Below are 13,370 nucleotides of genomic sequence, written 5' to 3'. Positions count from 1 at the left end.
ACTAAGTCTACATCAAAATCTGGGTTAAGGAAGGACAAAGAGCTGCCTAAAGAAAGTGGTAGCTGGAGCAAATGAGGTGACTGCTGGCCCATGGAACTGGCAGCCTGGTTCAGCCACATTCGTGAGCACCATCAAGGTGCAGCGGGGACAGAAACTGCTGTCCCCAATCATTCCTCCTTTTCAGGAAGGGAGAAGCAGGGATTCACTCTTTAGACATGTTCTTAATGGTCTTGTGCTCCTTCATGGCCTTCTCCCAATTACTGCCATTGAATTCCTCAATGACAACACTCCGCACGGTGCCCTCATCCAGGCAGTGTGGGGCGATTCCTAGAGGGAAGTGACACAAAGAAAGGGATGTCCCAAGAATGAGTGAGACCAAGTACCATACTAGTGTGGGGACAAACCCACACCTCCAGCACTGCTATGCTACCATCAGGTTTTCCAAGTGATGTGCCATAACTTACAACATCAGCCTCCTAGCTTTACTTTCCTCAGCTCTCAAATGGCATTAGACTTCTTGAAAACCAGGGTGGCCAGCATTGGACATATTCAATACCAGCCCAAGAACACAAGAGTAAAAAGACTCAAGCTTAGAGCAACCTCTGACTGGGGGCCTGAAGAATTCACAGGCCTTTCCCAGGGTACAGACAGATAACTTTCTAAGAATTAAATATCTCCCCATCTGCAATGACTTATACTTTCTAAAAGACTTTCCTTTTCCTCAAGGAAAGCAGGAAGGAGCCTCCACATGACAGACGAGGAGCAAACAGGAGCTGCTAAAGAAATCAGGCAGGGAGGGTAATGAATACTACCTCCACACACCATCAGGCACAAGATGGCCAGTCCTAGCCGCCCCACCACAGTTCTGGAGGCTGCATACAGAGAACAGTTCCTCAGGAACATCTCAACAGTTACTTTCCACTCAATTCACACTGCAAGTGATGTCATTCTGAATAACACTCTACATTCCTTGCTCCCAGCTCCACACAGGACCTTAAGAAAGCTTGCAGGTTCTCCATTTTGTGTCTTCTATAAACCAAAAAAATTTTAATGGCATTATTAATGCTCCTCATTTTTTGCCTTGTTGTTGACATTCCCTCCTCCACCCCACAGGCCCATCTACTCTCCGCTCTTCACCCTCAATGCCCTACCCTGCAACAAAAGGCCCTGGCAGCACCAGTAAATGAGAATCAGGATCTGGCTGGTCTCCAAATGATGAGAGTCAGTCTCACATTCCATCATTTGAAAAATATCTCTGCTTAAGTGCCTTGTTCTTCTAAAGTACACAGTGAAAGGGCCTAGCCAAGCAGGAGGCAAGCCCAATATGCCAGCACCCACATTTCCAGTCAGTGTTTTAACCCAGAGCAGCCATGGAGCCTCTCCATGTCCCTCCTGAGCTTTGGCCCACATTCCCTTCACTTACCGAAGCCTCCAGGATTTGAGCGGGGAGTGTAAAAGCTCTGAACACCACATTTCTTACAGAAGGTGTGCTGCGCTTTGTGCGTGTTGAACGTGTATGTGGTTAAACTCTCGGCTCCCTAGTGAAAACAGAAAAATAGGTGTTCTCTTTATACAAAGAGATTTCCTCTTTTTTTTCATTAAAAAAAAAAAAACTTTTTTAAAGTTCTGGTGAGGAGAAAATCTTTTGTAGGGCTCTCAGGATTATGAGGACATGTCTAATCTTATGAGGACTAGAGGCTTCCTGAGGACAGGAACCCATCTCCACTGCCTGGAAACATGTCAGTCTGGCTTTTCCGAGGTCAACTGCACACAGAACTACTCGGCCTAGAATTTTTCCCAATCCATGGCAAGACAGCAGGGAGTGAAACTTCCTGTTTCCTGTGGCCTAAATAAAGGGACAATTCTAGGGACTGATCTCCATGTTCCCAAATATGTTTTTTTGTTTGTTTGTTTTTTGTTTTTTTTTTTAAAGATTTATTTATTTTTATTTATACAAGCACTGGGTACAGTCAGAAGCGTGGGGGGGGTGAGAGAATTCACCAGAGCCAGAGCGGGGAGCAGAGCAGGGAGAAGGACCAAAGTACACTGCTGAGGGGAGCACCGGGCGTCAGGAGAGGTCTGCGCACCATGTGGGACCCTCCTCGGTAGCCGGGGAGCAGCCGGGGATCAAACCAGTACCGCAGAGGCTGCGGGCAGCTTCGCAACCCAGCACTCAACAGCTGTGCCACCGGGGAGGCCCCCAAATATGGTTTTAAGAAAACTGTTGTTTGTACTTGAATTAATCTATAAAGAACAAGCTAGGAGAAGAATACTAGTCAAATCAGAAGCAAAGGGCTAATTTCCTAAACAGATAATACAAATAGGAAACTGGGCAAAGGAAAAGAAGGGACAATTCAGAAAAATGAAAAATAAATCGTCTTTAACCTTTGAAATGATTTTCATGCTCATGAACTATAATGAGATATTGTTCACTGTTAGATAGGGGGAAAAAAAAGTTGGTTAACATGGTACTGATGAGCATGCACTCTAATATATCAGCGATAGGAATATAAATTGGTAAAATATGGCAACATCTACCAAAATGTCTAAACCCATTAAACAGAAATTGTATTTCTAGAAATGGATCCTACATTTTGAAGCATTTGTTTTGAGGACACCACACTTGCCTGGTTTTTCTTCCTTATTGGCTCTCCTCCTCAGGGCCCTCTGCTTGCTTCTTTCCTTTTTTTTTTCCCCCTACAAATGTTGGTAAGCCCTGGGCTCTGTCCTCAACCCTCTCCCTCCTCTGGCCACACAACCACCCAGGTAGTCTCACAGCTCTTCCATCAATATGTCAACAAATCAGTAGTTCCAGTTCTGATTTCTCTCCACACCACCATTCTGACCATTTCCTATTTCTATTTGAATGTTCCAAAAATCTGGAACTGAACATTTAAAAAAAAAAAAAAAGAGCTCTTGATTCCAGTGCCCTACGATACCTACTTCTCCCAGATCTGGCACTCCACTCAGGCCGAACACTGGAGGTGTAACTTTGACTCCTCTCTCTTTCCTCATTCACATCCAATCCTTTATATAGTTCTGTTCACTTTTTTTTCTGAAACAGTAGCTCTCAATGTGAGGACCAGAAGCATCAGTAACAAATGGGAACTTGTAAGAAATGTAAATTCTCAGGCCCCCCACTCAGACTTATCAAAATCAGGAGTGGGGCCCAGCATTCTGTTTTAACATACCCTCCAGGTGATTATGTACATAACTGAAGTTTGAGAATCAATGCTCTAAAATATACATTCAATTATTTATTCAAAACATATCTCTCTCCAATCATCTAGTTTCTTTTATCTCCGTCACTACCTTCCTAATCCAAGTTCCCATCATCTCTCACCTGGCACACCTCAACAATCTCCTAGCTCCCTATCTTTGTACTTCTGTCCTTATAATCCTTTCTCTACATAGCGACCAAAATGAGTTTTTAAAAAAGAGAAGCATGCTCTGCTCCCCATTCTGGCTCTGGTGAATTCTCTCACCCTCCCGCGCTTCTGACTGTACCCAGTGCATGTATAAACAAAACAAACAAACAGACCAGCAAACAAATAAATAAAGCATGCCTCTATACAAAAAAAAAAAAAAAAAAAAAAACAGAAGCAGGTTTGGTTACTACAGTGCTTAAAAATCCTCCACAGGCTTCACACTACACAAAGAATAAAATCCATCTCCTGTCTGGAGACCACCTGTCTCTCCAACCTCATCTCATCCACGCCCTCTTTACACCACTGACTACTCTCCAGCCACAATGGCCATTGTGGAGGAGTAACTCAGACATGCCAAGCATTTGACCCTTCAGCCCTTTGTACTATGAAAAAAATCTTTTACAAACGTTTTATCATATTTCTCATTTTAACTCTCTATATAGCACTATTGCATATTTTTCTTATTTATTCTATCTGTCTCCATCCTATAGAATAAGATCCAAGAGAACAAGATCTGTTACTGTCATGTTAACTGCTGGGTTTGAGTGCGACAGTGACTGGCACACAGTGAGCATCCATTAATACTTATTGAATAAATAAGTATTCAATAAAAAAAAAACCTCATAACATATATACATAGTGAAGCATTAAGTTGTACCCCTAAAACAAATGGTTTCTGTCAATTATCTTTCTCTTTCATCAATCATAAAATTGTTCCTTCAATGGGCCAGTGCTGTAAAGCACCATGAAAATACACTGATTAGCAAGTCCAAGAAGGAAATAAAAAGGGGGGGAGCTGGGAGAAGCAGCAATTCTGAGACCCAAGACCCATGGCTGCACCTAGTACATCTTCAGGAACCATCTGCCATAGGTGCTTAGGGGCAGAGATAGACTAGGGCCATGGTCTCCAGCAGGCATCCTAAGAGGGAACCCTGGTATTCATCTGGGCTTAAGGAAGGGATGAGGACAGTTATACTGCCCACCTGCCCCATCACCCCCACCAAACACTCTAATGAATCAAGGGGCAGACAAAAAAATGAATTGGCCCAAAGCATCTGGGATTAAATCTCATTAATGAGTAAAGGACAGGACTCCCAAAGTCATTCACTCAAACATTCCTCTGGACACTCACTGAGTGACTACTCAGTGCTAAGCCTTAGAGGCCAGGAGCTGGGTCAGATGTGAGAAACAGTGATGCTTGTAGAGGAGAAAGACCTCCTCTAGTAGAGGACAGAGACAGAAATAGATCGTTACACCAAAACCATGGTACAAACACAGATAGGTCTGTCAGACCACGATGGGGGCACCAGGAACCAGGGTGGAATAGAAGTTCACCCCATGTTAACAACAGTGTGCCAAAAGCCTTTTTGTTGTTCTTTGACCAGAGATTTTATTTCTAACAGACTCATCCTAAAACTTCTAAATCATCAAAGATTTATTCATAGGGAAGGTTCTTCACAGTGTTATTTATAATAGGAAAAAAAAGTTGCACTCAGCCTAGAAGTTCAAATATAGAAAATTGCCCACCAATGGATGAATGGATAAAGATATGGTATACAGATATACACAATGGAACACTATTCAGCTATTTGAAAAAGATGAAATCTTGCTATTTGCAAAAACATGGGTTGACCTTGAAAGTATTATGCCAAGTGAAACATGTCAGAAGGAGAAAGACAAATACCATATGATTTCACACATGTGAGAGATAAAGAAACAAAACAAATGAACAAAAACAAGAACAAATTTTTAAGTTATTAGAAAAAAAATGATGGTCACCATTGGGGAAAGGAGAAATGGGTGGAGAAACAGGATAAAGTAGATTAATTGCATGGTGGTGGAAAAAAACTAGACTTTTGGTGGAGATCACAATGTAGTACACACAAATGTCTTATTATAATGCTCACTATGACACTATGCAATGTTTTCAATCAGTATTACTTCAATAATAAATTAAAAATAAGTACATGAATTCATATTCTGGGTTTAAAAAATTACATTTAACCTAGAAGTTCAAAGTTAAAAATTGCTTATGGTTCATTCAAATAATAAAGCATGATGCAAATACAGGAAGAACTGTAAGTAAATAAAGAAATTGGCTGTGAGGGAGAAGATACTTAGGGGTGAAGGGACTGTGAAGGGAAGACTTCACTGTGCATACACACACACACTTTTGACCCTTTCAAATTCTGTACCAAACACAAAAAATTCCCCTAAATAATAAAGTTAACAGTTTTAAAATTATAATTATCATTGGGGAATGACAAAAGTCAGTTAGGAAACAGAAAAGTAGATTCTTACTTTGATAAGAACACATACAGCATATTTAAGTGTATTTACCTATGTAGGAAATAATATACAAGGACGTACACCAAAATATTAATGAGTTAGGATTTGAATGATCTTATATTTTGATGCTCTGCATTTGAAAATGTTCCCACAATAATATCAAATATCATCCAAAATATAAAAGGGAAAAATAACATAACTTTCAAAAAAGTAAACATGAAACCTGGGTGACAAGAGAACTTAAAGTCACCCAAGAGGCCCTGGCATGCTGCCTACCCTCTGCGCTCCACAGGAGACATGCTGTATAACTCAGGTCTCACCAGCAGGCTCTGTGCTCATCAGCCTGCTCTTAGCACTAACCTTCAGGAGCTTGAAGCGAGAAGCTGGAACAATGAAGTGTCTATTCTGCTTCTTCTTGCAAATGCTGCAGCTACAAAAAGACAGAATAAATCTGACATTAATAGCCATCTACAGCTGGAATGCCAAGAGGCACAAACTGGTATGTTCTGAGAGCCAGCTGATCCCATAGGTGAGGCCCCTTTCCACAACATCCAGGAGGAAGAGCTTAGATGGACTGACAACCTGGGGCATGTACAGAAGAGCCCACAGGTGCTACAACCAACTGCCTACTTCTCAGTTTGCTGCATTGAAAAGAGCTGCTGGACCATAGAGACAGAAAAAACCTTCTAGGCATTGCTACCATCTAATGCCTCTGATACAGCCACACCAAAAATGGACAAGGAAGCTTGGGTCCCCCTCTTTCCCAGAAGTCAGAGCCTGATGTGGGAGACAGTGCTAAAAAGCAGGCCCTCCACAGATCCTAGCAGCACTATTTGCCTTACGTAGAAGGACAGGCTGAGAGCACCTGGGGCACTGTAAGCTTCCAAGAATACAGATCCCTCCGTTCTCCCCTCAACTCTGAAGACTCTACCCAAAGCTTTTCCTTCAGCTCCCTTACTTCTCCCCTGACCCACCAGCGCTACTAGTCTGAGGGATGAAGTCTATCAGGTACAGACCAGAGGACCCTACTCTGCATTATCTGGGGCTGTGTTTGTAGGAATGAGCTGTCTGTGTGACACAGACAGACAGACAGACACACACACACACACACACACACGAGACACAGTTATTCTTAGCCTCCTTACATCTTTGTAAAAACTTCTATTAAAAACTTCAAGTGCATACAAAAAAGAAAGAAAAGAACAATGAACCTTTATATACTCATCACCTGATTCCCACAATTAGAAGTTCATGGCCAATGTTATTTCAGCTATACTCCAACTCCCCCGATGATTATGAAGCATTGCATTTTAACACTTAAATCCTTTTCGCCAACCTGGAAAGAGAAAACACTTACTTGCAATCAAAGATATGCAAGTCAGCTGAGGCCCAAACTTCAAAGCGAACTGCTCCACAGTGGCAGCCTCCTGTGTGTTTCACCAGGCCCTGGTATTCACTAAATGAGACAAAAATCAGAGAGATAAGGATTTCTGAATAATCAGCAGGACCTTATTCTGTAGTTCATGCTTTCTCTCCTTGTTGTTGAACAAGATGGGACAAGTCTTTCCTACACTATGACAAGGTATATTTCTGCTTTCAAGGAGGCACTATCAGTTTTACAAGTGGATTCAGTGACTTTGTGAGTTCTCTCTTCTCCCTTTCTTATATATACTTTTTTTTAAATTGTAAAATACAGCATTCTATAAATCTGGAAAAATGAAAGTTGGGAGGAGGAGGAGGATCTAACTCATACCACTCAAACATTTTTATCTATATGTCAAATACCTACTAAGAATTTTTCTGACTATGGGGAAAGCAGCAAACTAGATACAACGGACATGGTTCCTGGCCTTAAAGATCCTCAGCAGGGCCTCCCCGGTGGCGCAGCGGTTGAGCGCTGGGTTGCGAAGCTGTCCGCGGCCTCTGCCACGCCAGTTCAATCCCCGGCTGCTCCCCGGCCACAGGAGGAGGGTCCCACATGGCGCGCAGACCTCTCCTGCCGCCCGCTGCTCCCCTCAGCAGTGTACTTCGGTCCTTCTGCCTGCTCTGCTTCCCGCTCTGGCTAATTCTCTCACCCTCCCGTGCTTCTGACTGTACCCAGTGCATGTATAAACAAAAAAAAAAAAAAAAAAAACACAAATAAATAAATAAAACATGCCTCTATTAAAAAAAAAAAGAAAAAAAGAAAAGTTTAAAAAAAAAAAAAAAGATCCTCAGCAGCCATCAAACAAATTATCCAAATAGTATTTAAATGACAGTGATAAAAGCAATACATGCCAAAGTGGAAAAGTAAGACAAAGGGACTTGACCAAGTCTGGTGGCTCAGAAAACTCTTTGGAGAAAATAACAAAGGCTTTCTTAGCTATATTCTCCCCAGTATTTTTCCACACTCGTGGCTTTTTACATAGCGCTATATATATATATTACATGCACTTTTAATCCTTTTAAAACTTAAGTAAGTCAGGTCCTTAATTGAATATTATTTGTTCAGATTTGAAAAATATTATCAAATTGTTTTCCAGAGGCTTACCACTCTTATCTGTAATGCGTGAGAAAAACACTTCACTGTTCCTTCTCAAGCAATAATGATAGGAAAAATAGCTTGCTGCAGTTTTAATATGCATTTGTTGGGTTATTAAAATGCAATATTTTTTCAAGTGTCTTTTAGAAGCTGAATCAGTTAATTTGTTATTTTACATATCTAAAAATATACACCCATACATTTATACCCTGCGTAAACAAATACTTATTGTAAGATATCCAAACCTCTGATAATGTCAAAAATAAAGTGTCCTATAATGCTAACATCCAGAGGGATCCACAGCTATTTGCTATAAATTCCCACCATGCTTTTTTTCCATGAAATATTGTAACAAAAACAATAGTTATACATTCTTCTTGCATATTAATTTAGTGAATTTTTATTTTTTTAATAAATGTACGTACTCATGCCAATGAGAAATAAAAATACGTTTTATTTTCCTGACCATTTATCAGTTTTCTCTAAAGTAAGAAAATTTACTTCAAGCATGAGTCTTTAATATCTCCTACACCTACAAGTAGCTGCTCAAAACAACATAGATGCTCAAAAAATGTTTAATGGATGCTGAATATAAAAAACCATTTCGTCCATGACCCAAAATAATCAATCAAAAAGTGAACCAGACAGAAAACCATTTTTGAGTAGACTCATCCTAAGAGAATTTCTTCTAGAACGAGAACAAAGAAACATTTTTGTTCAAGAAAAGCAGCAATCCTCAGGTTGTTATGCAATTGTTAGGTTGTTCTTGTATTTTTGTGGAGGACTGACTGTTCTTTTTAATTCACGAAATAATCAACACAGCTCTATTACTGGGGTGCTGGAACAGTTCTCTGTAGCACAGCTGTTCTGTAGGGTAGGGACCTAGACGCAACCACATGTGAAGAAAACAAGGCAGTCCTGCCAGAGAAAAAGATGATTAGCTCGTTTCCAACATCACGGATCATGGATACTCCGAGATCCTCCTCTGGCCATCTAAGGAACTGGAGGGTCTCTTCCTGCAGTTATCAAAGTGGGGAAGCACAAACGAGGGCGAGCCGCCCCAGGAGCATCAGTTGGCGGAGAACACAGGCCTCCCTCTGCCCCGTCCCCGCGCGGCGACGCTGAGCCCCCAGCATCACTTTGCGCGCGCTTCCCTCCGGAGCAATAACCGCCCGCGCCTCGCAGGAGTGCCGGCAACAATAACGGGACTTCGCCTCCCGGTCGGCTCAAAACTACTGCAAGCTTTTCCCAGCACCCCTACCTTTCCCTTCCACCCACTCTCCAGAAACACGCGCGCAAACCCAAAAGGCGATTCAGTCGTGGGATTTATCTTCTTTTCACTGGGAAGAGCCCCCGCACCCCTTGCGCGCCAAGACAACAGGCAACATCCCCAGCACGATGGCTGTCCCCGGGAAAGGCCCTTTGTGTCCCGGGGCGCCGCGGGTGCCCCCACACGCTCCGGGCGCGTCCCCGGCCTCCCTGGCGCGAAGCCCCCTCCGCGGCCCAGGGCCTGGCCGCGGGCCGCACACGCCGGCGAAGCCCGGCCGAGCGCGGCCGTTAGAATTAGGAACCGGCAAGGTGCGGCCGCGGGAAGGCGCCGCCTACGTATGGGAAAATCACGGCACAGCAAGCCCGGCCCGCCGCGCGCAGACGGGAGGCGCGCTGAGGGCGGCCGAGCCCGACTCCCGCCGAGGGGCGTCTGCGCGGCGCCGGCTCCCGCACCGCCCGCGCCCCGCACTCACAAGGTGTCCAGCAGGAGCTTGGCGGCGCCCTCGAAGGTGAGCCTCTGCCGCTTCTGGAACGTCTCCCAGCGCTCCCGCTGCTCGCCGAGCTCCAGCGTGGACACCGAGGACGGCGGGGTCGGCGGGGTCGGCGGCCGCGGCAGCGGCAGCGGCGCGGGCTCGGGCGGCGGCTCCCCGCGGCCCGCCTCCTGGACCCGCGGCGGGGACTCCCGCGGCCGCCTCTTGGCCGACGGTTGCCTCGCCGCCGCCGCGCGGCTGCCGCCTCCGGCCTGGCTTGCGGGGCGCCGTGCGCGGCTGGTGGCGGGGGTCGAGGGGGTGGCCGCGGGGGTGGCCGCGGGGGCCCCGGAGGCCCCTGGCCGTTTCTGCCCGCGTGGCTTGGCGGCCGCGCTGCTCCTGGCCCGCCGCATGGCTCCCGCAGCCTGGCGCGCAGGCCTCAGCGCCCGCGCGTCCCCGCCGCCAGGCGCGCGCCCCCGCCCGCCTGCCAACCTGCCCGCCCAGGGGGCGCTGCGCCCGCGCGCCCCGGCTCCGGCCCGCCGCACCTGGCCCAGGGCCGGCCCTCGGCGCACCAGAGACCCAGCTGGCCCGTCCGAGTCAGGGCCTGCACCTGCCGGCTCCAGCCCGTGGGCCTAACGGGACCGCGCCTTGGGCCTCCGCTCCCAGTACCACTTGCACCTGCTGACGGGCTTGCATCCCCTCCGAATCCAGAGGGCTTCTTCCTACTTTCCAGAACTGGGCCAGCCTTGAATTCACAGCTACATCTGAGCAGGCAGCCTGAAGTAACATAATCTCCAAGACGAAGACGGTACTTACCTTGCAAAAGCCATTGCGAGCATGAAATGAGCTAATGCTTGTAAGTGACTGGCACCAGCTATCTGCTGGACAGCCGATATCAGTCTTGTCTTTCCAAGCTTACATATACACATATATAGTATATATATAGTTTTGTATAATATATACTAAAAATATGTAAAAAAATTTTAAAAGAATGTCTTGATATTGATAGTCAACAGGTTTTTTTTAATGCAATCAATGAATGAACCCCACACTAGATTCTGTTGTTATTGTTTAGACCATCAAGACTTAAAGACAAAAATCAGGAGCCTCCCTGGTGGCGCAAGGAGTTAAGCACGGCACTATGAAGCAATCCGCAGCCCCTGCAGCACGAGTTCAATCCCCAGCCGCCCAGGGAGCAATCCACATGGCGAGGCAGACCTCTCCTGACTCACCCGCTGCTCCCCTCAGCAGTGTATTTCAGTAGATCTGCCTGTTCTGCTCCTCATTCTCTCTGGTGAATCCTCTCACCGCCCTTCCCCATTTCTGGCCTATACCCCAGCTCTTGTATGCATCAATAAATAAATCTTAAAAAAAAAGACAAAAATCACATGAACTGCTGATGTAACCCAGATATTTTCTCAACTTATTAGCTGCTCTATTTTATTCATGTCAAAGAATAATTTTCTTTTACTCATTTTCCTACTTTTTAAGTCTCTGCTTCAGTTTCAACATTCTTCTTTATTCTTTCCTTATCATTAGCTTATTGAATTAAATATTCATTTATTTTCAGTATTTTGTAATAATAAAAATATTGACTATTAATTTTCCTCTGAGTATAGCTTTAACTATTCACTAGAGTTTGATATTAAGTGTTCGCTTTTAAAATTTTCTAAATAATCTGTGGTTGCCATTTTCTTTATTGAGGGTATAGTTTATAAAGAGCAAAATGCTCACATCCTAAACATACAGCTTATGTAACCACCACCAATTCAAATGTAGAACAGTTTATCTCAGGCAAAAGAAAACAGAGGGACCCGGGCTTCCCCGGTGGCGCAGCGGTTGAGCGCTGGGTTGCGAAGCTGCCCGCAGCCTCTGCCGCGCCAGTTCGATCCCCGGCTGCTCCCCGGCCACAGGAGGAGGGTCCCACATGGAGCGCAGACCTCTCCTGCCACCCGCTGCTCCCCTCAGCAATGTGCTTCGGTCCTTCTGCCTGCTCTGCTCCCCGCTCTGGTGAATTCTCTCACCCTCCCGCGCTTCTGACTGTACCCAGTGCATGTATAAACAAACAAATAAATAAAACATGCCTTTATTAAAAAAAAAAAAAACTGTACCTTCAACATGTACATTTTAAAAAAAAAGAAAACAGAGGGACCCACTATTGTAACTTCAAAGTCAGAATACATGTTTTTGAATGCCTGTTTATAACAGCATATACTCTTTTATGTCTGACATCTGTCACTCAACATGTTTTCAAGAATTATCCATTGTTATGTATCAATTTTTTATTGCTGTGTAATATTTAAGCATAGATCAGTTTATTCTTCTGTTGATGGACATTTGTTTCTTTTTCAATTTGGGGGCAATTATGAATAAAGCTATTACATTTGGGTACCAGTCTTATTGTGGACTCATTTTAGTATAAACATAGGAGTGGAATCACTGGGTCATAGATTAGCGTATGTTTTTATGAGAACTGCTAAACAATTTTCCAAAGTAACTATACCATTTTATACTCCATCGGCTCCAACCATTTTATACTCCATTTATACCATTTTATACTCCAACTGACTCCGAGGTCAGTTGTTCACACCATTGAAACACTTGGTGTTGTCAGTCTTTTTAAATTTAGCCCTTCTGGTGGCAGTGCATTTATACCTCCTTTTGGTATTATTTTTCATGTCCTTGACCTGTAGTGATATTGAACAACTTCTGTTGCTAGGCACTAAGAGTCCATTTTATAAACAGGATTGTTGGATGTACAGAAGTTCTTTATACCTGATTTTTTGACAACATACAAATTTAGAATAAACTTTCCCAGTCATGACTTACCTTTTCACTTTAATATCTTTTGGCTAGAGAAATTTTTTTATTTTGATGTTCAACTGTGAAAATTTTATCGTTGGTGTTTTTTATATTTAAAAAAGATTTGCTTAATCAAAAGGTCATGAAGATTTTCTCCTGCCTTTTCTTCTAGAAGCTTTACAGTTTTAGCTTTCATACTTAAGGCTAACATTCATCTCAAATTCATTTTTGTATATGGTGTGAGGCAGAGATCAGGGTCATTTTTTCCCATAACCAGTTGTCTATCTCAATGCTCTATTCTGTTCCACTGATCTATTTACCTTTCTTTAAATTTTTAAATTTTTTAGTCTTGAAATAAAAGTGCTCCAGAGTTGTTGTTCTTCAACTCTTGACCATTCTAACTTCTATTAATTTCCATATAAAATATAGAATCCAGGGCCTCCCTGGTGACACAGGTGTTAAAGTCTCAGTACTATCAAGCTATCACCAGTCATTGCATCATGAGTTCAATCCCCAGCCAGGGAGGAGACCCACATGGCACAGCAGACCTCGCTGGCTGCTCTCCTCAGCAGTATATTTCAGTAGACCCACCTG

General features: G+C 44.0%; 1 protein-coding gene across 1 annotated transcript; it reads right to left on the bottom strand.

Annotated features, from left to right (window-relative positions):
* Positions 1–202: 202 nt before the first annotated feature.
* On the bottom strand, positions 203–10,387 carry CENPV (centromere protein V; the record flags this gene model as incomplete). Its single annotated transcript, XM_084237548.1, has 5 exons — positions 203–327; positions 1,424–1,538; positions 6,078–6,147; positions 7,075–7,173; positions 9,981–10,387. 5 exons carry the CDS (start codon positions 10,385–10,387, stop codon positions 203–205), a joined length of 816 nt encoding a protein of 271 aa, XP_084093674.1.
* Positions 10,388–13,370: the final 2,983 nt, after the last annotated feature.

The sequence above is a fragment of the Talpa europaea genome, assembly GCF_964194135.1.
Source record: "Talpa europaea genome assembly, chromosome: 7".
NCBI lineage: Eukaryota > Metazoa > Chordata > Mammalia > Eulipotyphla > Talpidae > Talpa > Talpa europaea.
The sequence above is the reverse complement of the archived record's forward strand: the minus strand, read 5'-3'. Positions and strand labels throughout refer to the sequence as shown.